Source organism: Stegostoma tigrinum, chromosome 19 (genome assembly GCF_030684315.1).
Source record: "Stegostoma tigrinum isolate sSteTig4 chromosome 19, sSteTig4.hap1, whole genome shotgun sequence".
NCBI lineage: Eukaryota > Metazoa > Chordata > Chondrichthyes > Orectolobiformes > Stegostomatidae > Stegostoma > Stegostoma tigrinum.
Window position 1 is genome coordinate 33894337 of NC_081372.1, and position 26104 is coordinate 33920440.

Genomic DNA, 26104 nt, shown 5'->3' on the forward strand with positions numbered 1-26104 from the left:
GATGAACACAGCAGGCCAAGCAGCATCTTAGGAGCATAAAAGCTGACGTTTCGGGCCTAGACCCTTCATCAGAGAAGAGGGGTGGGGAGAGGGTTCTGAAATAAACAGGGAGAGGGAGGAGGTAGATCGAAAATGGATAGAAGAGAAGATAGGTGGAGAGGAGACAGACAAGATAAAGGGGCGGGGACGGAGCCTGTAGAGGTGAGTGTAGATGGGGAGGTAGGGAGGAGATAGGTCAGTCCGGGGAGGACGGACAGGTCAAGGGGGCGGGATGAGGTTAGGAGTTCGGGAATGGAGGTGCGGCTTGAGGTGGGAGGAGGAGATAGGTGAGAGGAAGAACAGGTTAGGGAAGTGGGAACGAGCTGGGCTGGTTTTGGGATGCAGTCGGAGGGACGGGAGATTTTGAAGCTTGTGAAATCCATATTGATGCCATTGGGGTGCAGGGTTCCCAAACGGAATATGAGTTGCTGTTCCTGCAACCTTCAGGTGGCATCTTTGTGGCACTGCAAGAGGCCCAGGATGGACATGACGTCTAAGGAATGCGAGAGGGAGCTGAAATGGTTCACGACTGGGAGGTGCAGTTGTTTGTTGCGAGCTGAGTGTAGGTGTTCTGCAAAGCAATCCCCAAGCCTCCGCTTGGTTTCCCCAATGTAGAGGAAGCCACATTGGGTACAGCGGATGCAATATGCTACATTTGCAGATATGCAGGTGAACATCTGCTTGATGTGGAAAGTCATCTTGGGGCCTGGGATGTGGGTGAGGGCCAGTGTAGCACTTCCTGCGGTTGCAGGGGAAGGTGCTGGGTGTGGTGGGGTTGGATGGGAGTGTGGAGCAGGCTAGGGAGTCCCAGAGAGAGTTGTCTTTCCAGAAGGCAGACAAGGGTGGGAATGGAAAAAATGTCTTTGGTGGTGGGGTTGGATTGTAGATGGCAGAAGTGTCAGTTGTATTTGGAGGCTGGTGGGGTGGTATGTAAGGACAAGGGGGATTCTCTTTTGGCGGGTATTGCGCGGACAGCGTGAGGGATGAGTTACGGGAAATGCAGGAGACACGGTCAAGCGTGTTCTTGAGCACGCACGCGTGTGCGTGTGCGCGTGGGGGGGGGGGAATTGTAATCCTTAAAAGAACAAGGACATCTGGGATGTACGGGAGTGGAATGCCTCATCCTGGGAGCAGATGAGGCAGAGGCGAAGGAATTGGGAATGGAATTTTTGACGGAAGGTGGGTGGGAGGAGGGGTATTCCAGGTAGCTGTGGGAGTTGGTGGGCTTGAAATGGATATCAGTTGCTGGTGGTTGCCTGAGATGGAGACAAAGAGGTCTAGGAAGGGGAGGGATGTGTTGGAGATGGTCCAGGTGAATTTGAGGTTGGGGTGCAAGTTATTGGTAAAGTGGATGAACTGTTTAAGCTCCTCTCAGGAGCATGAGGCGGTGCCGATACAGTCTTCAATGTAATGGAGGAAGAGGTGGGGTTTAGTGTCAAATTAAATTTATTGTTGTTACACAAAAACGTTCATTTAATGTTTAATATAAAAATGACAGGAGCCCAGGCAGAATTCCTTTAGACCATATTGCCCCCCCGTGGAATATTCAAGACATCTAAAATGAAGATGAAATAGTTAGCTTATTGATTGTGCTTCCATGATTTGCACAGCTGAACATATTGTTCATATTCAAAAAGCATGAATTAGGAACTAAAAGCAACTGATGTTATGTTCGGCATAACTATTCCCAACTGTTAGCAATCTACGGCTAAATTTTATCTGGCCCCAAAACAGAATTCATTTATTAAACTTGTCAATTCAACGCATGCATTGTCCAACCCAAAATCACACTCCTTTCAAAAAAAGATTAAAATCTAACATGGCTAAAGAGGTCTGAATGACTAATCTGCAAAAATTAAACTAGTAATTCAGTGTGCCTACAGAACAGGTGGTCACTGAATCATTCACACACTGTGCAATTCGCTGATTATAGTAATGGTGATATCAGGAAAATGCTTCAAGCGGCCTCAATGTTCCAGGAAAGAAAAAGTGAATTCAACCAGCATCCAATAATTCTTACTGTCAAGTGTTACATTGGGTCAGAACAAGACAATGTTCATTAGTGATAACAAAATGTGAGGCTGGATGAACACAGCAGGCCAAGCAGCATCTCAGGAGCACAAAAGCTGACGTTTCGGGCCTAGACCCTTCATCAGAGAGGGGGATGGGGAGAGGGAACTGGAATAAATAGGGAGAGAGGGGGAGGCGGACCAAAGATGGAGAGAAAAGAAGATAGGTGGAGAGAGTATAGGTGGGTAGGTAGGGAGGGGATAGGTCAGTCCAGGGAAGACGGACAGGTCAAGGAGGTGGGATGAGGTTAGCAGGTAGATGGGGGTGCGGCTTGGGGTGGGAGGAAGGGATGGGTGAGAGGAAGAACTGGTTAGGGAGGCAGAGACAGGTTGGACTGGTTTTGGGATGGGGGGGGGAGATGGGATGGGGGGGGGGGAGATGGGATGGGGGGGGGGAGATGGGATGGGGGGGGGGGGGGAGATGGGATGGGGGGGGGGGGGAGATGGGATGGGGGGGGGGGGAGATGGGATGGGGGGGGGGGAGATGGGATGGGGGGGGGGGAGATGGGATGGGGGGGGGGGAGATGGGATGGGGGGGGGGAGATGGGATGGGGGGGGGGAGATGGGATGGGGGGGGGGGAGATGGGATGGGGGGGGGGAGATGGGATGGGGGGGGGGAGATGGGATGGGGGGGGGGAGATGGGATGGGGGGGGGGAAGATGGGATGGGGGGGGGAGATGGGATGGGGGGGGGAGATGGGATGGGGGGGGGGAGATGGGATGGGGGGGGGGAGATGGGATGGGGGGGGGGAGATGGGATGGGGGGGGAGATGGGATGGGGGGGGGAGATGGGATGGGGGGGGGAGATGGGATGGGGGGGGGGAGATGGGATGGGGGGGGGGAGATGGGATGGGGGGGGGGAGATGGGATGGGGGGGGGAGATGGGATGGGGGGGGGAGATGGGATGGGGGGGGGGAGATGGGATGGGGGGGGGGGAGATGGGATGGGGGGGGGAGATGGGATGGGGGGGGGAGATGGGATGGGGGGGGGGAGATGGGATGGGGGGGGAGATGGGATGGGGGGGGGATGGGATGGGGGGGGGATGGGATGGGGGGGGAGATGGGATGGGGGGGGAGATGGGATGGGGGGGGGGGGATGGGATGGGGGAGATGGGATGGGGGGGATGGGATGGGGGGGATGGGGATGAGGATGGGGATGGGGATGGGGGGGGGGATGGGGGGGGGAGAGAGATGGGGGGGGGAGAGAGATGGGGGGGGGAGAGAGATGGGGGGGGGAGAGAGATGGGGGGGGGAGAGATGGGGGGGAGAGAGATGGGGGGGGGGGAGAGAGATGGGGGGGGGGAGAGAGATGGGGGGGGGGAGAGAGATGGGGGGGGGGAGAGAGATGGGGGGGGGGAGAGAGATGGGGGGGGGAGAGAGATGGGGGGGGGAGAGAGATGGGGGGGGGAGAGAGATGGGGGGGGGAGAGAGATGGGGGGGGAGAGAGATGGGGGGGGAGAGAGATGGGGGGGGAGAGAGATGGGGGGGGAGAGAGATGGGGGGGGAGAGAGATGGGGGGGGGAGAGAGATGGGGGGGGGAGAGAGATGGGGGGGGGAGAGAGATGGGGGGGGGAGAGAGATGGGGGGGGGAGAGAGATGGGGGGGGAGAGAGATGGGGGGGGGAGAGAGATGGGGGGGGGGGAGAGAGATGGGGGGGGGGGGAGAGAGATGGGGGGGGGGAGAGAGATGGGGGGGGGGGAGAGAGATGGGGGGGGGGGGAGAGAGATGGGGGGGGGGGAGAGAGATGGGGGGGGGGGAGAGAGATGGGGGGGGGGAGAGAGATGGGGGGGGGGAGAGAGATGGGGGGGGGGGAGAGAGATGGGGGGGGGGGAGAGAGATGGGGGGGGGGAGAGAGATGGGGGGGGGGAGAGAGATGGGGGGGGGGAGAGAGATGGGGGGGGGGAGAGAGATGGGGGGGGGGGAGAGAGATGGGGGGGGGGGAGAGAGATGGGGGGGGGGAGAGAGATGGGGGGGGGGGGAGAGAGATGGGGGGGGGGGGAGAGAGATGGGGGGGGGGGAGAGAGATGGGGGGGGGGGAGAGAGATGGGGGGGGGGGAGAGAGATGGGGGGGGGGGAGAGAGATGGGGGGGGGGGAGAGAGATGGGGGGGGGGGAGAGAGATGGGGGGGGGGGAGAGAGATGGGGGGGGGGGAGAGATGGGGGGGGGGGAGAGATGGGGGGGGGGGAGAGATGGGGGGGGGGGGAGAGATGGGGGGGGGAGAGAGATGGGGGGGGGAGAGAGATGGGGGGGGAGAGAGATGGGGGGGGGAGAGAGATGGGGGGGGAGAGAGATGGGGGGGAGAGAGATGGGGGGGGAGAGAGATGGGGGGGGAGAGAGATGGGGGGGGGAGAGAGATGGGGGGGGAGAGAGATGGGGGGGAGAGATGGGGGGGAGAGAGATGGGGGGGGGAGAGATGGGGGGGGGAGAGAGATGGGGGGGGGAGAGAGATGGGGGGGGGAGAGAGATGGGGGGGGAGAGAGATGGGGGGGGAGAGAGATGGGGGGGGAGAGAGATGGGGGGGGGGAGAGAGATGGGGGGGGGAGAGAGATGGGGGGGGGGAGAGAGATGGGGGGGGAGAGAGATGGGGGGGGGAGAGAGATGGGGGGGGGAGAGAGATGGGGGGGGAGAGAGATGGGGGGGGGAGAGAGATGGGGGGGGGAGAGAGATGGGGGGGGGGAGAGAGATGGGGGGGGGAGAGAGATGGGGGGGGGAGAGAGATGGGGGGGGAGAGAGATGGGGGGGGAGAGAGATGGGGGGGGAGAGAGATGGGGGGGAAGAGAGATGGGGGGGAGAGAGTGGGGGGGGGAAGAGAGATGGGGGGGAAGAGAGATGGGGGGGGGGAAGAGAGATGGGGGGGGGGGAGAGAGATGGGGGGGGGGGAGAGAGATGGGGGGGGGGGAGAGAGATGGGGGGGGGGGAGAGAGATGGGGGGGGGGAGAGAGATGGGGGGGGGGGGAGAGAGATGGGGGGGGGGGAGAGAGATGGGGGGGGGGGAGAGAGATGGGGGGGAAGAGAGATGGGGGGGAAGAGAGATGGGGGGGGAAGAGAGATGGGGGGGAAGAGAGATGGGGGGGGAAGAGAGATGGGGGGGGGAGATGGGGGGGGGGGAGATGGGGGGGGAGGGAGATGGCGGGGGGAGAGAGATGGGGGGGAGAGAGATGGGGGGGAGAGAGATGGGGGGGCGGGGGGGCGGGGGGGGGGGCGGGGGGGGCGGGGGGGGGGCGGGGGGGGGGATGGGCCGGTTGTGCGGTGCAGTGGGGGGAGGGGTCGAACTGGGCTGGTTTAGGTTTGCAGTAGGGGAAGGGGAGATTTTGAAACTGGTGAAGTCCACATTGATACCATTAGGCTGCAGGGTTCCCAGGCGGAATATGAGTTGCTGTTCCTGCAACCTTCGGGTGGCATCATTGTGGCACTGCAGGAGGCCCATGACGGACATGTCATCTAGAGAATGGGAGGGGGAGTGGAAATGGTTTGCGACTGGGAGGTGCAGTTGTTTGTTGCGAACTGAGCGGAGGTGTTCTGCAAAGCGGTCTCCAAGCCTCCGCTTGGTTTCCCCAATATAGAGGAGGCCACACCGGGTACAGTGGATGCAGTATACCACATTGGCAGATGTGCAGGTGAACCTCTGCTTAATGTGGAATGTCATCTTGGGGCCTGGGATAGGGGTGAGGGAGGAGGTGTGGGGGCAAGTGTAGCATTTCCTGCGGTTGCAGGGGAAGGTGCCGGGTGTGGTGGGGTTGGAGGGCAGTGTGGAGTGAACAAGGGAGTCACAGAGAGAGTGGTCTCTCCGGAAAGCAGACAGGGGTGGGGTTGGAGAAATGTCTTGAGTGATTAGTGATATCTCATTGTCAAATACCCTACTGTTATTGACTTTTTAGGTTAAGAGATGATGAACAATCGTTTTTATTGAAAATAACTGATGCCCACGGACTTTCAGTCAACACTTTCTGTCAGTCAGAACTAAAGCACAGTGAAAGGTCAAGTGATATCCACTCAACAAAACAGTGTAAAGACTGCCTCTTGGATCGCTACCGTACGGTTTTGCTTTTCATGTACTTAGTTCACAAATTATGTAAAAATGAATGACAAACTTTCAGTCATATATTTACCAAACACAAACAATGAAAACTCTACAAGAAAGCTATTTCTCCAGGTCTCCATCCCAGTCATCAAAGTGTCTTTGATAATTACAGTATCAGGAAGCTATCAAAGTCTGGAGAATAATCTGAAGATTTTTAAAATCTCTCCACAATCCCAGACAATAGTCATGGTTGACAGACTAAAATCAATTGCTCTAAAATATTTTCTTCAGACCAAATCATTTCAGCTGCAACTTTACTGTTTAAGTTTTATAATCTGGTTTAAAGGACTTTTCTCCAAAGATTAGCTTTGTTTCACCTTCATTTCTTTTAAAAAATTTACAATCACAGCAGATTTTTTTTAAACCATTGTGAATGTCAGCTTTGCAATTAGAATTGTCAACTTGAATAATTTCCATCTCCTGTGCTTTTTATTTTCGCACTTTTTGAATATTTATCATTTCCATTTGACTAATGTTCTCTACATCAGGGACTATTGATAACACAATACATGTCCATATGTCACATCTTTCTCCATAATATTCTCAAATTTATACATCCATGTTGGCACAGCATAAAAATGAAGTGTTTTACCATTTATCTACTCAAAACCTAATATAATTCTGAACTCTTAGTTTAAGAGTCATTTTTAACACACACTCCAGTAGAAATTATAGCTTTATTTGTATCCTTGGATGACGATTTTTTTTTTTACAAGGATCCACCTCTGTTCTGAAACACTGCACCATGTGCATTCAATCTCCTTGTGATTTTTCCCATTTGTTTTCCCAGCAGTCCAGTAACAAGGCCAGCAAATAAGGATGTCTCAGTCAATTAATTGACATGTTCATGTCCTGTTAACCTGTTTGCCTAATTATTGAATTTATCCTTCCCAAAAGCCACATCTTTCTTCAGCTCAAGAGAATTTTGACAAAGGTTGGCAATAATCAAGCCTGTTAGCACACAGAAGAGGTATTAGAGTTTAACTACACCACTTAAAAACATAAAGAACATACTAACGTTGAACTGTTTGCCTGCTTAGACCTAACTTATTTATAAAGATATTTACTTGCGAGATTCTAAAGGAGGCGAGACAAAACCCAAAACAAATGTTAGGTGACGATCTTCCAATGAATGAGTCAATTAGGTGATTAGTGCATAGTGGTCTGTAATTTGGGAAACCTTTCTGGTTGAAATATCACGCACAAAAAACAGGAAGTGCTGGAGAAACTCAACAGACCTGGCAGCATCCGTGGAGAGAAAGAGTCAACATTGAATCCAGTTTGACTTGTGAAAAAGAACTTTTCTTTACAGATATTCCCAGACTTGTTAAATTTCTCCAGCACTTTTTAAAAATTTCAGATCTCCAACATCTTCAGTTCTTTTATTGGTTCAGATATTACATCTGGGAAAGTTGCCATTAAGGATAAATTTGTGCCAGTTTTCACTGCTGTGCACGTCATCTTGAGGCTGGTCATCACTAGGTAGGCTGCTGACATCTCCGCCAGAAGACCATTATTAGACAATTATAGTTTTAGCCCTCGCTTTTGTTTAGTATCTATGAATTTATCCTCTTCCCTAAATAGCAATTGTGAGCAGCACAGATAGTCATGTTCAGAAACTGTGCTCAGTTACGTTTAGAAATAACATACCAACCTTTAGATATCAGAATATTGAGAGTGTATGATAGTTAGCATCCCAAGCCTCAGTTTCTCATGAGTTAACTGATAAATGTCTGCCTTTACATGATAGAATGCAGCTTTGTCATATGCTGATGTCGTTGCTGTCCCTATAATGATATTGCTATCTAGTACATTCATAATCACAGTTGACTCGGAAAATGTAGTGTGGGCTCACGGCAGAATAAAACCTATCCTTTTTCCCCCTAAACGGTATCCGAGTTTAAAACGAAACTTTCCGGCTGGTCAGGAACCTGGTACGTGGTCCAAAGAAAGTTCTTCAGCTGTATAAAGCACTTGTTGGATGATACTGGGCAAACAGCTCATAAGGCACGAACCACTGACTTGAATCCATCGCAGAACATCTCCTGTAAACGGTCCTTGGGCCACTAAGGCCGGATCTACCCCTCCCACTGGCTCCCGCACTGCGGCTACAAGCTGCTGAATCACCACTCAAAAACCCCGGCCTGACACACGCTGAGAGAGGGAGGGAGCGACAGCAGGCGGCATTTTGCAGGCCCTGGAACAGGATCACATTTAAAAAAGGGGGGAATCGCGCTAACCCGGCGCCATTTACCGGGACACTGCTACAGGCCCAAACTTGAGGCCGATTCTGGAAGTGAGGACAACCCGCGCTCCCGCTTCCTTCTCCCCAAACACCGGCCTTACCTGCAGGTCCCAGTCCGCAGACTCCAAGTAGAAGCGAGCCCGCTCCTCCTCAACTCCTGTTACTGTCACGAACTTACGAATAGCTTCTTCCTCTGACACCTCCATCTTCCCGAGTCACCACCAGATTGTTCGCCCACCCACAATCTCACGGACAAAGGTTCCGGTTGGAACCAAATTATCCCACGGTTCGCAGCAAATATAATAAAACTCAAAAGAACAACAAACATTGCAACGTAGTGGTATAAATGAAGCAATTATAAGTACTTAGCTTGCTTTTTGAGGTTTACTTATTAGTAAATCACTCTTCTGCTCAAATTTAATACACAATTTATGGATTACATTAAGATAACATCTAGAATAGTGAGCCAGTGTACTGATGTGTAAATTCACGAATAAAATTCGGATTATTTAAACTGAAATATATTGAGATTAATAACATTGACAAATAAATTATCAACAGATTGAGATGTTTCTGTAAAGAACAAGCCATTACCTGCCACTCAGCTGTCCTAAATACAGCAGATCTGGTCAATCTGATTGTGCACAAGGAAAATTGTCTGGATATTTGGGGGTTACTCTCTCCTGTATCTGGGAAATGAATTGTGCTGTGTCATTTTTAAAGCGCATACTAAATTTCCATATTTTATTTTAAAACCCACAAATTGGTACAGAAATATACATGTGCTAAAAATAACATAGTACAATTCCTGAATTGACACAAATATGTTGGCTTGATACAAATTATTGAACTAAGTTTAGAGATAGCATGCAGTTTTTTTTTAATCTGAGAGTTCACAAATTAGGGTGAGGTAAAATATCAAAACAACCCTTACCCACAGACTGGTAAAGATGGCAAATACCATAACGTATCTGGAGCGGTTATCTGAAAATATACGATACACCTGACTTCACTAAACATTCACATTAAAAGTTTTTTTAAAAATTATTGTAATTGATGTTTGAATGCAAAAATCCTCAGTCAATCAGAACATATGATACAATAGGCATAAATATCATAGGACAAAGTCGAAGACTACAAGTCACAGTCACGTCTTGCAACAAGTCAATTATTGTCCAAATCTATTAAGCTTGCAAGAACTGACACCACTTGATTCCTATGGAGTATCCAAAAGAGGTTAAGAGGATCCTTGGCACCTTGTGAAGTTTGGGATTAAGCTGACATTATGGAAATGTGAAAGTGGTCTCTAAGAATTTTGCAGCAGCTCTTTTTAAAATCTGTCGTTGAAGGTTAAAACAAAATAAACATATACAAACATGACTCCATCACTATCGACAAACAGAATAGATAATAATACTGGCTGTACCTCAAAAATTTACTGCTTGAAGTTAGGTCATTTAAGCCAATCCATCATATAAATACCCAAATCTGAACAAGTAACAATCAATACTTCTTAAACAACTGAATTTAAGTGTAGAGTTAAGATCGGCATTTATTTTAGACTATGCCTACCCCTGTACATTCCCACAAATAGTTTTCTGTATTCCTATGATAGTTAGTAGGGATGCGTGGAATCAGGTAATAAAATGATATAACAATATGAGCCATTCTATATATGTTCCTCTGCTGGCATTTTGTAAATGCTGTAGAATTAAGTCCACATCACTGCTCTTTCCTCAAAGTGCTGCATTCTTCCCCTTAAAAGATTTATCCAATACCCTTTGAAGATTGATATTCAGTTACTTCCATCATCCTTTCAGGCAATGCATTTCACACCATAACAACTTGCTACATAAATTTTCAGTCCTCATGTTGCCTCATATTCTTTTGCCAATATATGTCCTTCGGAGATACCCTTCTGCCCCGATGCAATTTTTCACTGTCTTATCAAAATTCTATAAGATTTTCAACACCTTGGTCAAATTTCTTCTCAACCTTCTCTACTGTAAGGAAAATAATTGTTTTCTTTGGCCTTTCCACATAACCAAAGTGCCTCTACATGGTAAAACTGTAAAGTTTTTCTCTTCCCTTTCCAAGACCTTGACATTTTATTGAATGTGCTGCTCGGAAAAGAATAAAATAATTCTACTAGAGACTAATCAGTGTTTTCTAAAAGTTTAAAAACATAGCTTCTTTGCATTTGTACTCTATGCCTCAATTTATAAAGTATAGGATCCCAGGTGTTTGAATAGCCCTTCTCAATTTGTCCTCCGTCTTCAAAGGTTTGTATTATGTCCAGACATTAGTAGATCTTCCTGTTCCTACATCCTTTGACATTATTCATCGTGGATCATAATGTTTCATTATGGCTTTCTTTTCATTGTTCCTCATAAAAAATATGACTTCTCATTTGTCTAATTTAATCTGATATAAAATTCAGTTATTTGTTTTATCAACCTGCCTATATTCTACTGAAACATGTTACTAGCTTTTCAGTGTTTTCCAACTTCTGTCTCATCTGTAAATTTTGAACTTATATCCTGCATAATCAAGTAGAGGTCATAAATATATCTTAGAAACAGTTGTTATTCTAGCACAGATCTCTGGGCTTTACGTTCCCCCTCATTCTGAAAAAAATTGCAAATCATCAGTTCCTGCATTTTGTTCTTTAATCAATTTTGTATTAAATCACTTTAAAGCCATGGTCTTCAATTTTGAGAATAAATCTATCAAACACCTTCTGGAAGTCTGTATGCATTAATTGTACTAGCCTTTTCAATTATTACATAATCATCATTGGTTTTACTCAATATATAAACTGGAAAAATCACACTGACAGTAAAAGTCTTGTCTGAAAAGTTCATGGTCGAGAAAGTAGCAAATATAACCCTCTATTCTAGAAGGGAGGAAGGCAGCAAATGGGAAACTATTGGCAATTTGGTGCAGCACAATGTCTTGGGGTGGCATGGTGGCTCAGTGGTTCGCACTACTGCCTCACAGTACTAGGAACCCAGATTCGATTCCACCCTCGGGTGATTGTCTGTGTGGAGTTTGCACATTCTCCCTGTGTCTGCATGGGTTTTCTCCAGCTGCTCCAGTTTCCTCCCACAGCCCAAAGATGTGCAGGCTAGGTGGATTGGCCATGCTAAATTGCCCATGGTGTTCAGGGATGTTTAGGTTAGGTGGGTTATAGGGGAATGGGTCTAGGTGGGATGCTCTGATGGCCGGTGTGGACTTGTTGGGCTGAAAGTGCCTGTATACAAACTGTAAGGATTTATTGATTATAAATTAGCTTGATGGCTCTCATGGAGGAAGTGCTAAAATCAGACATTAAGGAGATAACAGCTGGGCACTTGGAAACTTCAAGATAATCAGAAAGTTTCACCATTCTTATGTGAAAGGGGCATCATGCTTAATCAATTTATTGGGATCTTGTAAAGGAGTACCATCAACCATGCACAACGGGACCCCTTGATGTATTGTACTTGGATTTCCAGAAGGCATTTGAAAAGGTTCCACAAAAGAGGTTATTGCGCAAAATGTTAACACATGTGCATGGTTACAACCCAACAAGGACAGAAGATTAGCTGTCTGGCTAGAAGAAAACAGAAATTATGCATTAGTGGATCTTTTTCAGATGAGCAGGATGTGAAGACTGGGGTCCCTTAAGGGTCTACTTTTTAAAACTTACATCAATGACTTAGATGTGAATAAAGGTACATTGGCTAAATTTGTATATGAAACAAAGATAAGTAGGAAATTATGTTATAAAAATGACTTAACAAGAATGTAGAACAATATATTGAGGTTGAGTGAGTGCACAAAAAATTAAGATGGAGTATAATATGGGAAAATGTGAAGTTGTTCACTTTGACAGGAAGAGTGAAAAACATATTATTACCTAAATGGAAAACAACTGAATCCCAAAGCATGGATGAATCTAAGTTTTCTGGAGCATTATTTTCCAGAAGTAAGAATGTCAGCACAGCAAGATGAAGAGGGCTAATAGAATGATATCCTTCATTTGAAGAGGAAATGACCATAAAATTAAGGATGTTTCAGAAATTCAGCATTTTAGTGATTGCACATCTCATGATGTGTGCAAGATAACAAAGTGTGAAGCTGGATGAACACAACAGGCCAAGCAGCATCTCAGGAGCATAAAAGCTGACGTTTCGGGCCTAGACCCTTCATCAACACAACATGTGTGCAGTTTTTGGTCTCCTTGTTTAAAGAAGGACGTACACACAATGGAAGGGGTTCAAAGGAGATTCAACAGATTGATACCTCAAATGGGTAAATTGTCTTATGAAGATTGGACAGGGCTGGTCTTGTATTCACTGGAGGTTAGAACAAATGATTCAACTGAAGCAATAGATCCTGAGTCATCTTGTCAAGGTAGATGTGGAAAGGTAGTTGTGGTTGCGTCCAGAACTACATGACACTTTTAACTTATGAGTTAAAGACTCCAAAACTGCAAAACGTACTGCAGGTGCAATCTAACCAAGCTCTTATAAAATAGAGGCAAGACTGCACTCCTACTTTATTCAAATCCTCTTGCAATAAAGGCTAACTTTCCATTACCTTATCTAATAGCTTGTTGCACCTGCAAGTTAGCCTTCAATGACTTATCAATAAGGATGCCTAAGTCTCTTTGTACTTCAACACCTGTCAACTTTCTATGTGCATATCTATTTTTCCCACTAGAGTGGATAACCACACATTTTCTTGCATTACATTCCATCATTATCATACCTATTCACGAAGCCTATACAAATCCTCCAGAAGCCACTTTACATTTTCTTCACAGCACACACTCCCACCTAACTTTGTATCATCTGCAAATATGGAACTGTTACATTAGGTCCCCCAACTCCAAATCACTGGTGCACATAGTGAATAATTGGAGCCCCAGGTAGTGATCCTTGTGGTACCCCACTAGTCACAGCTGTCAACATGAGAACGACCCATTTATTCCTACTCTCTGTTTTCTGTTTGTTAGCCAATTATGAGTCCATGCCAATGCATACCTCTTTTCTCATGTGCTTTGATTTTCTACCCACACTTGTTAGGGAATTTATCAAACGCTTACTGAAAATCTAAGTATATTATTTCCATTTTCTATACTCTTAATTTTGTTTGTAGGGCCTTCAAAAAACTCCAAGTTCAACAAACATGATTTCCCATTCACAAATCCATGCTGACTGTACCCAATCAAATCATTATCAAACAGGTGTATATTTATCCGATCCTTTTTAGTAAATAATAACGTTTCCCCTGTTACTGATATCAGGCTAACAGGCATGTAATTCCTTATTTTGTCTCTTACACCCTTCATAAAGATTGGAATGACATTGCCACCTACCAATCCAAAGGAATAATTCCAGAATCTAGAGAATTTATGAAAACTTCACTCCCTCCCCACTCTTGACCACAGTGTACAACTCTGAACTATGGTGCTTTGGTTAGTTTGCTCATTTTCTCTGTCGTCTGTGCCCTCATTCACTCCAGCAGCAAAAACCTTGTATGTCACGGCCTCTGCATTGGTTTCAGCCATGGGTCAGTCTGGTCACAAGAAAGGAGGAAGAAGGTTGGCAGTGGTACAGTGATGGGACATTCAATAGTAAAGGGAACAGACTGCCTCTAGGATGGTATGTTGCCTTCCTGGTTCTGTGGCATTCTGAAGTTTGAGGGTGAATAGCGAGTGATCACAGTACACATCAGTACCAACAATACAGATTAAAAAAAATAAGTCCTTCAATCAGAATATAAAGAGTTAAGACATAAATGATAAAGTATCACCTCAAACATAGGAATCTCAGGATTAGGCATTAAACAAGGAATCAGTGATGCATGCAAAAATGGAACAAATGTAACCACGAGTGAGTTTAATTTACATATTGATTAAGCAATCCAAAGTAACAAGGATACCGTGGAGGAGGATTTACTGCAGTGTATGTATAATTTTTTTTAGGCAATACTTTGAGAAACCAGTCAGAGGTCAGGCTATTCTAGATTGGGTATCGTGCAATAAGAAAGGATTAATTAACAATCTTGTTAAATAGAACATAGAACAGTACAACATAGTACAGGCTCTTCGGCTCAAGATGTTGTGCCGAAATTTTACCATAAACCTAAGGTCTATCTAACTTCCACCCCTACCTTTTGCTATCATCCATATGCCTATCTAATAGCTGCTTAAATGCCCCCAATGCGGCCGATTCCACTACCCTCTCTGGCAAAGTATTCCAGTCCTGTACCACTCACTGAGTAAAGAACCTACCTCTGACATCTCCCCTATATCTGCCTCCACTCACTTTAAAACTGTACCCCGTCGTAATAGCTACCTCCACCCAAGGAAACGGTCTCTGGCTGCCCACTCTACCTATACCTCTGATCATTTTGTACACCTTATTCAAGTTACCTCTCATCCTTCGTCATTTGAAAAAGAAAAGCCCTAGCTCTCTCAAACTTTCCTCATAAGACCTTCCCTCCATTCCAGGCAACATCCTGGTAAATCTCCTCTGCACCCTTTCCAATGCTTCCACATCTTTCCTTTAATGAGACTATCAGAACTGGACACTACTCCAGATGTGGCCGAAACATGCTCTTGTTTAGCTGGAGCATAAATTTGCGGCTCTTGAACTCAATCCCTCTATTAATGAAAGCTAGCACACCATACGCCTTCCTAACAACTCTGTCCACCTGGGTGGCAGTTTTCAGGGAACTGTGGACATGAACCCCAAGATCCCTCTACTCCTCCATACTACCAAGAATCTTACTGTTAACCCTGTATTCTGATTTCACATTTGTCCTTCCAAAACGAATCACCTCACATTTTTCAGGTTTAAGCTCCATCTACCACTTCTCACCCCAGCTCTGCATCCTGTCAATGTCCCTTTGTAACCTAGAACAGCCCTCCACACTATCCACAACTTGACCCACCTTTGTATCGTCCACGAATTTACTAAACCTCCCTTCCACTCCTACATCCAAATCATTTACAAAAATCACAAATGAAAGAGGACACAGAATAGATCCTTGTCGTATACTACTCGTAACTGAGCACCATGTTGAATATTTTCCGTCCACTACCACTCTTTGTATTCTCAGGGTCAACCAATTCTGAATCAAATCTGCCACATTTCCCCCTATCCTGTGCTTCCTTATTTTCTGCATGAGCCTACCATGGGGAACCTTATCTAATGCCTTACTTAAATCCATGTATACCACATCCACTGCTCTACCTTCATCCACGTGTTTGGTCACCTCTTCAAAGTATGCGGTCATTTAGGGAAGACTGATAATGATATGACAGATTTTTTTTCATCAAGGTGGAGACTGAAGTAGTTAAATCTGAAACTGGGTTCTTGAATCTAAATAAACAGAACTTGGAAGTTATGAGACTCAAAAAGCAAGGATGCATTGGGAAATGTTACTACAGGTGAATAGACAATGCTTCATATTTAAAGCATATGTGTGTGAATTATGACAATTACTCATTCTTTTCTGGCACAAAAATAAAAGAGGAAAAATTATTCAACCTTGGTTAATAAAGCAAATTAGGTATAGTATTAGATGTAAAGAAGGTGTGTTTAAAATTGCCGAGTAAAGCTATAATCCTGTTGCATAAACAAAAATTGCTTGAGAAATTCAGCAGGTTTGGCAGTATCTTGGGAAGAAAACACAGTTGCTATTTCCAATCTGGTGACTCTTCATCAGAAGTGAAGATTGGGAGCATTTTAAAATTCAGCAAAACAGGAGAAAATATTCGATCAAGAGGGGAAAAATCGAGTATGAAAGTAAAATTGCCAGGAAGAGAGAAACTGACTGTAAAAGCTTCTATAAATATGTGAAGAGAAAAAGATAAGTAAAGACAAAAGTACATCCCTGCAACCAGAAGCTGGGGAAATTAAAATGGGAAACAAAGAAATGGCAACAGAATTATCATGTTCTTTCCTTCTTCACAAATGATGTCACAATAAATTTCCCAAAAATGGTGGGAACCAAAGGTCTCATGAGAAGGTAGAATTGAAGGAAATCAGTATTAGCAAGAAAATGATGCTGGGGATATTATTGGGGTTAAAGGTTGACAAATCATTAGGTTCTTGTAATCTACATCCTAGAGAGGTAAAAGAAATGGGCCTGGAAATATTTGATGCATTGATGGTCATGTTTCAAAATTCTAATGACTCAGGAGAAGTTCCTACAAATTGGATAGTGGGAAATGTAACCTCAATATTCAAAAAGGGAGAAACTGAAAGAAACAGAATTGCAGACCAGTTAGCATAATACCAGCATTGAGGAAAATATTAGCGGCTACCCCAGGTTATTGAGAGAGGCAAGAGAGGAGATTACTGAGGCCTTGGCCAAGATCTTTGTGTCCTCGCTAGCCACTAGAGAAGTCCTAGATGACTGGCGAGTGGCCGATGTCATTCCTCTATTCAAGAAAGGAAATAGAGATAATCCAAGAAAATATAAACCCATGAGTCTTACATCGGTGGTTGAAAAGCAATTGGAGAGAATTCTTAGGGATAGGATTTACATGGAATTGGAAATGCATGGCCTAAATAGGGATAGCATACAAGATTAGGAAGGGATAATGGGAACTGCAGATGCTGGAGAATCCGAGATAACAAAGTGTGGAGCTGGATGAACACAGCAGGCCCAGCAGCATCTTAGGAGCACAAAAGCTGACGTTTCGGGCCTAGACCCTTCATCTATATCATTGGATGAACTGATTTTGTAGGAAGCAGCAATAGCAAAATCTGATCTACACAGTCAGTTGCTAGCAGCTTGTGAGATGAGGGCAGTGGGACCTTGTTATTTTTATGAGAGGAAGGAGAAGGGTTTGGCAAGATTTTTTAAGCATAATTGTGTTCTTCATGGCTCAAGTGAAAAACAAAATTAACACTACATGCCTGAGCCTCTTCTGACCCGAAATGTAGCTGCTGGAAGGTGTCGTCTGATGACAAAGGCAATGCTTCACCCCAGTTTAAACCTTCAACTAGATTTGAATTCATAGGACAGATATGCACACTTAAAAAATGATCTCACTGCCTTCATGTGTTTTTTGTTCTATATTCATTTGTGGGATCTGGGTATGGCTGGCCAGCCAGCAGTTATTGCCTGTCCCTAGCTCACTTTGAAAAGGTGGTAGTGAGCTGCCTTCTTGAGTCACAGCAGCCCACCTGCTGTTGGCCGACCCAGTGCCAGTAGGGAGGGAATTCCAGAATTTTGACCCAGCAAGGGTGAAGGAACAGTGATATATTTCCAAGTCAAGACAGTGAGTGGCTTGGAGGGGAATTGAAGGTGGCGGTGTTCTGGTTATCTGCTGCCCTTGTCCTTCTCAACAAAAGTGGTCATGGATTTGGAAGGTGCTGTCTGATGATCTTTGGTGAATTTCTACAGTGCATCTTGTGGATGGTACACACTGCTGCTACTGAGCATCAGTGGTGGAGGGAGAGGATGCTTGTGGATGTGGCACCAATCAAGCGGGCTGCTTGGTCCTGGATGGTATCAAGCATCATTGAGTGTTGTTGGAGCTGCACTCATCCAGAGTATTCCATCACACTCCTGACTTGTGCCTTGTAGATGGTGGACAGGCTTTGGGGAGTCAGGAGCTGAGTTATTTGCATCAGTATTCCTAGCCTCTCACCTGCTCTTGTAGCCACCGTGCTGATATGGCAAGTCCATTTGAGCTTCTGGTCAATGATAGCCCCCAGGATGTTGATAGTGGGGGATTCACTGATGGTAACACCATTCAATGTCAAGGGGTGCTGGTTAGATTTCTCTTATTGATGATTGTTACATTAGCATTTGTGTGGCTGAAGTGTTACTTGCCACTTTTCAGCCAAAGCCTGGACGTTGTCCAGATCTTGTTGCGAAGATCACACATTTAACCCCACCATTTAAAAAGGGAGACACCAAAAACAGAATTACATACCAGTTAGCCGAACACCAGCTCTGAGGAAAATGATAAAGTTTACTGTAAAAAATGTGATAACAGAACATTTGAAAAGCATTAACAAAATTGGGCTAAGCCAATCTGGGTTTATGAAATGCCAGATTTGAACATCATATGCCCAATTAAGTTAATTTGCCTGCTGCTTTTCTGCCTCCTCCAGAACAGAAAGATTCCAACTTAGAGCTTAAGAGGTCATCTTGCAGCCAATTCATCTCAGATACAGATGGACTGCTTCTGTATCTAAGGAATATTCGGTGTCATGATTGCTTACTGGAAAGAGCAGGTTAAGATCAAAACAGGCTGGGAAGGTACTCTAGCCAGAAGGAGTAAATGACTTGCCTCACTGTAATTGACCTCCAGTCCAATTTGCACCAGGCAGAAGGAATTAAAATTGGGACTAAAGGTAGGTACTTTCAGCTATCTTCAGGAGGATCTAGATATGAGCTCAGCAATTCGCAAACTGTAGAAAGATTTTGAACCAATGTAATTAAAGCAGTGGAGTTTCCTCATGAAAAGAGGGCTGGATGATTCAAAGGAAAAAAATCAGGAAGTGATGACATAAGGAACATTTTGAGTCAAATAGTTGATATTTGATCTCAGCCAGATGGCAGACCTTTGGGCATACAACACCATCACTGGTATAGGTCAAATTGATGATAATGTTGGGTTGAAAAACGAGAGAATATGGCCACAGAGAGATAGGTTATGATCAAAGACATGGGGGATCTAAAAAGTTGATGCTATAACAGCGGCTAAAATAAAAGTATTAAAATGAGACAAATGATTAGGGGAAAAGTTTCAGGAGTTGTTCCAGGTTTGGTTCAATACAGACAACTTCCCATTCAAGTTTGATGAAAGCAAATGCAAAAAAAAATGCTGCACATGCATATAAATTTGAAATAAGGGTGAAAATATGCCAAAAAGCTCTCACGTAGCCAGACTGTTATTCATTTAGGTCAACAATCTCTTGTCAAACTGGAAGAGGTTTGAAGTTTAGCAGGCTATAAGAAAGTAAAAAGTGAGATGTGTTTCTAGAAAAGAAGGAAATGGAAAACACTTTAACAAAATGGTAAACAAAGGTGATTTATATTCAAAATCAATCGATTGTGTAATAAAAAATAAAGTGATGGTGGAAAGAGTCAGGAAAAATTATAAATCTAAGAGCTGCATTTGCTGTCTAAGAAAGAGAACAAGATGGTTATGATCTAAAGTTGTTGAATTTAGTGCTTCAGCCTGAAGGTTGAAAAGTACTTTATTGAAAGATGAGCTGCTATTCCCCAAAGCAAAAATAAAGGAAGAGCACCTTGTGTTTGGAGTTAGTTCTGAGGGCACTGAAAAATGAAATTCAGGTCTTCGATGTCTTCAGATGGTTCAGTCAGAAATGGAGAGGCTCTGAAAATGGTACAAGAAAGACTTGCCATACTGAGTTTCTTGATTTGGCAGCTAGAATTTGAGATATTGGGTGAGAAGAAGGCGGCAGCTGGAATCCAAAAGTTATTTTGAGATTCTGGTTCCTGCTATCTGAAAGGAAGAAAGTTTGCCCTTTTTATTAAATTGAATGGTGAGACAAAGATGACATTGACTTGAGGACCATGATAGTTGCAGAATAAAGATTGAACTCAAGCTGCTGAAGAAGTCCCAGGGTAATATTTTGTGCACAACCTGGGAACGTGAAAGTGTGCTTTGTAGGTAACGGAAACTAAGGGGAGGATTAGCTTATGGGCAAAAGGGTCCATTGACTAGTCAAATATTGGACCTTCAACTTAAGGGGATCTTTGTAAATATGTGACAAGTGGTAACGCCTACCTTAATGCATGCAAACACCAAATCAAAACAGTCCATAGTTTAAAAATCCAGTCAGAAAGATGCAAGGTAGGGTAAACATATTTAGTTTGCAAAAGTGTGACATACATTTTCATGTTATATTTGTGTTTGGATTTTTATAATGATTACACATGACAAAAATTCATTATAAATATTATGTAAATATTCCCTAGACAATTTCTTCATGCACTTTATTGTATATCATGCTTTAATGACTCAAATGTATGAAAGTGTGAATGGTTTTTGATGCTCATAACCCCAAGAGTTCTTTATCACACTTGTTGGACTATTGAGTTCAGTTTTGGTTGCATTACCTAAGGAAGATATACTCGCATAGAGGGAGTGGAGTGAAGGTTCTAATTCCTGAGATGGCAGAATAATTGTAGGAGGAGACATTGAGGAGACTGGGACTGTCTTTTCTAGAGTTTAGAAGGATGAATGACGATCACGTTTAATTTTTTAAAGGCTAGACAGGCTGGATGCAGAAAGGATGTTTCAATTAGCTAGCAGTTCTCAAACTAGGGGACACAATTTCAGCCACGGTAGATTGAGCTGAGGGGAAATGTGTTATTGAGAGGATGGTGAATCTTTTCATACCCCAGAGGGGTGTGGAAGTTCAATCTTTGAATATATTCAAGGCTTAGACGCCACCCTGGCTCCTCTGTTCTTATCTGCCTTATCCCATTTTCCAGATATTATTTCAGACTGCGCAATTAACTGTCACATCCATTGTCTCAGCTGTTTGCACTTCGGCAATAACTTGTGTCATGCAGCACCTTTCAGACTGGCATTTGACAATGAGCCACATAAGGAAGGACAATGGCAAATAATCAAAAACACAGTCAAAATGTTGGGTTTTAACCAACCTCTCAAAGAAGAAAATAGGGGTAGAAAGACAAAAGTTTAACGGACAGAAGCCCGAGATCAGAGCCCAGGCAGTTGAAGGCATAGTTGGCAATGGATTGAGTGGCTAAAATTACATATGTGCAAGAGATGAAAATCAGAGGAGTGTTCATATTACAAAGAGTTGTAGGGTTGGAGGATGTTATAGAGAATTGAAGCCATTGAAAAATTGGAAAACGAAGAATGAGAATTTTGAAGTAAAGACATTGCTAACCAGAAGCCAATGCAGATCATTAAGCATGGAGATGATGGAGAAACAGGATGTGCTCATTAGCTAAAGTTTACAGTGGAAGGCTGCCAAAGACTACATTGGAATATGCAAAGCTAAAAACAACAAATGGTTACAGCAGGAGATGAGTTGAGGCAGGTTAAAATTGGACAATATTACTTAGGTAGAAATAAGTTGTCTTGGTGAAGGCGATGTCATGACATCAGAAGGCTATCCTGAGGCTGAATATGAATTCAAGTTTGTGAAGTTTCTTCAGATTCAGTCTCAAACAATTGTCTGTGAGAATGTTGGGCACTAGGGAATGGAACTACTGACAGGAATCAATGAGAGTCAATTCAGTCTTCCCATTACTTCGTTGAAGGATGTTTCTGCTGCTCCAGTTGCAGGTATTGGACAAGCAGTCTGACAATATAGAGACAGTGGAGGGGTTTAGAGAAGTAATTGTGAGATGCAGTTGGGTACTGTCAGCATATTCAGGAAACGGAAACTATTCAGATGATCTCACTAATAGGTAGCAGATGGAAACAAATATGAAGAAGGATTGTAATTTATCATTTATGGTATAATTTTGAATTCTACTGACATTAATTCAAGTAGATCAGAAGATAGTTCAAATAAACACATTAAATATATAATTCAGTGATTCTATTTTTGTTTGGTTATTAACATCCAGAGCAGGTAAACTTGCGAACAAACTACATTAGTCTCTTACTTGCTTTATTTTTCTAGCCTTATTGACACCTGAAACACATGGGAGTAATGAATCACAAATAAGAAATATTTGTGAATAGCTTGTTTGAATGCCTTTGTTAAGACAGTTTTGTATCTTTGATTACTAAGGCGAATAAAAGAAAATTGTATAGTTTACTTCTAATCATATGCTAAAGAAAGAAATTTCCATTCAGAATCTAAAAATAGAATCAGAATAAACACAATCAACAGTCATTTGCAACAGTTGTATCCCTTTAAGAATTATTTAGTAATGGTTAATTATACCCAACTATGGGGAGGAATTTAATTTATTCATTAGTGTGAGGAATGTGAAACTGTATTTAGAAATATGGTGATATCATTGTCTTTGTACTATTTTCTCGACTTTTGCAATCTATTACAAACTGCAGTGCATGCCATCTGTTGATGCTTGAATTGTCAGATTTCTTTTTTCTTATCAAATAAACATAGGGATATGGGCCAAGTGGTGGCAAATGGGACTAGGTCAAATTGGGATGTCTGATCGGTGTAGATAATTTGGACCGAAGGGTCTGTTTCTATGCTGTATAACTCTCTGACTGTACAAATGTGAGTGTCACTGACAAGGCCAGCATTGTTGTCTATCCCTAAATATATTGAGACTTGTTAAGAATCAACCACATTACTCTGCATCTGGAGTCACATGAAGGTCAGACTAAGTAAGCGTGGTAGACTTTTATTCCTGAAAGAACATTAGGGAACCAGATTTATTTTTCAGACAATCAATGACGATTTTATTTATAGTATGAATCTGAACTCTATTGACATCAGTTGCAGTAGAACCTAAGAGAATTTAAGTAAACATATTTAACCATAATGGTTCAGTAAGACAATGTTTAAATTCCAGATTAATTAATTTAATTTAACTTAATTGCCTAGATAGTCACTTTTTGTGATGTTGATAAAGGCATAAGCATCAGACAGCATTTCAGAAATGACTCCCCTACTCTTCTTCAAAGTAGTGCTGTGGGTCTATTACACTCAGGCTGATAGGGACTTGGTTTGATATCTCAGCTGCAACACAACATCTTCAACAATACAATGCAGCTTCAATATTGCATTGAAATGGCAGCTTTGACTTTTGCGTTCGTCTCCTGCAGTAGAACTTGAACACATCTTCTGACTCAAAGGTGAACATGCGAGCAAATAAGATTTGGTTAACACAAACAGTCTTTGGTTTATATTTGCTTCAACAATTGGCAAAATAATATGAAATGGTCTTGACGAAATTTTGCATTAATTCCCTCATCATGTAATGCAAAAGTTGTAGCATAATTGTATAGTGATTCTATATTAAAACTGATTTTACTGAGATGCAAAATGTATCTTTGCTTGATGCCGTCTTTGTAATTCATTCATAAAAGTGAGTGAAAAGCAGTCCATCAGGGGATTCTTTTATAGTTGTTGGACTTGCATGATCAGTGGTAAAAGTAGAATGCGTGTTTAGTTTCAGAGTTGACTATGAAATTCTATACCTAAAGGTAGTACACTGCATGAAAAACATTCATGAGAAGACTGCACTGTAAATATACACTATCTGCTCCTTTACTCAATCACTATTGTAGAAGTTCTGTTCAGAATTCCAATGAAATGCACGCAATAAATCATTGTTGTACTCCAATATTAACCTAATTCTTTACTTAATTGTATGAAGTCATTTTAATTTTTCAAACCTCAGGTCTATGTATGGCATAAAGGCTGGCAACATTTTCATCAGTTCAGGAAATAAACTTGGAACTATTTTAATGTCTTAAATATGCTTAACCCTAAGTGGACACTGTAGTCATAAACTTTACAATGGAGTAGGCCTCCGCTCAGATAGGGAGATCAAACAATTTAGTTTGAAACGCTTTGAACAATGAATAAATGAACAGAATTGTTAGGATGGCAAACAGTGTCAGCATATTCAAAAGATTAGACATATTTGATGGATATTTGGGAGTGAAGACAACAATGTGGTAGGAGATACAGGGGTGTGTGATATTTTTAAATTTGGGACTGGCTAACACAAGTTAGAAGGCTGTGGATTTAATAATGAGAGACTTGAGTACATAAGTGAACCTGAAACTTCCATGCAGTACTGAGGAATTGCTGCATGGCCAGAGGTACTTCCTTTTGGGTAAGCCATTAAACTCAAGTAGATTAAAAAAAAACTATGGCATTATTTAAAAAGTTGGGAGTTCTCCTGGTCTCCTGGCATATATGGCAATGCTTCTATTGCAAATATGGCTGGATACATATTCATTATTGCATTTTCTAATAATTGCAACAATGTCTGCATTTCCAAAGCACTTACTTATAAAGCACTTTGAAACATCCTGATGTTATGAAAGTTGTTATATAAATATCTGTTCTTTCTGTACACTCAGGCTAGTGAATGGAATTGGTAAACAATGGCCATGACTAGATCATATCTTATATCACATACAAAAACAGAAATTGCTGACAAAGCTCAGCAGGTCTGGCAGCATCTGTGGAGAGAAATTAGTGTTTCAGGTCAGGTGACCCTTCCTCAAAACTGACGGTGGCTCAGAAAATGTTGGTTTTTATGCAGAAGATGGGGAAGGGGGAGTGGGGAAAGAAGTAAATGATGGGTGGAAAAAGAGCCCAAAGATGCAGAAGAACAGTTGGACTTACAATGCAGTGGATAATGTTCTGGCTAGTAGGGTGAATATCTGTTAATAGAGAATGCCAACAATGGGTTGTGAGTAATAGCAGACACTGTGATAACAAAGTTTGGTGTGTGGGGTTGGGGGCTAGAACGTAGAGTTCAAACCCTAAAGTTATTGAACTCGATGGTCGAGTCCAGGAGGCTGCAGGGTCCCCAAACAGAAAATCAGGTGTTGCTCTTCTGTTTACACTGAGTTTTGCTGGAGCACTGCAGCAAACCTGAGGCAGAGATGATGCCCAGGGAACAGGGCAGTGTTGAGATGGAAGGAAACTGGAAGCTCAGGGTAATTTTTTGCAGACAGAATGTAGGTGTTCTGTGAAGCGGTCACCCAGTCTATGCTGTGTCTGCCAGATGTAGAGGAGACCACATTGTGAGCTGTGAATGCAGTACACTACATTAACAGAGTCTGACTCTTCCCTTCTCTTCCTCAATATCCGTTTCTATTCGTGGGGATAAACTGGCCAATAATATCTACTATAAACTCACCGACTCCCACAATTACCCACACATTCTTGTACCTTGCTTCCTGCAAGGACTCCATTCCATCCTCCCAATTTCTCCGTCTGTCACATATGTTCTGATGACACCAACTTTGACAAAAGGAGCCTCCGAAATGTCCCCCTTCTTTCTCAACCAAGGATTCCTCAGCACTGTTGTTGACAGGGCCCTCAATTGGTGTGACCTATCTTCTGCACTTCAGCCCTCGCCTCCTTCTTTCCCATCTCTCAACAGCTAGGGTTCCTCTTGTACTTATCTACCATTCCATTGGTATCCACATCAAGGATATCATTAGCTGCTATTTCCACTACCTCCAGCAAGATGCCACCACCAGACAAATGTTCCCCTCCCATTCCCTGTCTGCCTTCCACAGGCACCATTCCCTCCAGGACACCCTGATTCACTCTTCCTTCACTCCTTATAACCCCCACAGCCCCACTGCATATTCCCCTGCAGTCAAAGGTGTAACACTTACCCACGTACCTCCTCCCTCCTCAGCATCCAAGGGCCCAAACATACCTTCCAGGTGAAGCAGCACTTTATCTGCACTTCACAGAATCTAGCCTGCTGCATTTGCTACTTAATAATGTGGTGTCCTCTACTTTGGCGAAGGAAAGCATAGATCAAGTGACCACTTTGCAGAACACTATGTTCTGTTCGCAAATATGACCTTGAGCTTCCAGTTGCCTGCCACTTCAAGACACCACCCTGTTTCCTGGACAATATCTGTCTCAGGCTTGCTGCAGTGCTCCAGCAAAGCTCAGTGTAAGCTGGAAGGACAACATCTTATTTTCCGCTTGGAGACCCTGCAGCCTTCTGGACTCAATATT

At 43.9% G+C, this 26104-nt stretch overlaps 1 protein-coding gene across 1 annotated transcript in view; it reads right to left on the reverse strand.

Moving 5' to 3' along the window:
• nsfl1c (NSFL1 (p97) cofactor (p47)) overlaps nucleotides 1-9129 on the reverse strand; it is a 25854-nt gene extending 16725 nt beyond the window's left edge. Inside the window, exons 1-2 of the mRNA XM_048549824.2 lie at nucleotides 9027-9129; nucleotides 8534-8740 (exon numbers count right to left, since the gene is read on the reverse strand). Of these exons, the coding sequence (XP_048405781.1) occupies nucleotides 8534-8638 (105 nt within the window). The 5' untranslated portion in view covers nucleotides 8639-8740; nucleotides 9027-9129. The remainder of the gene's footprint in view (nucleotides 1-8533; nucleotides 8741-9026) is intronic.
• Between the last annotated feature and the right edge of the window lie 16975 nt (nucleotides 9130-26104).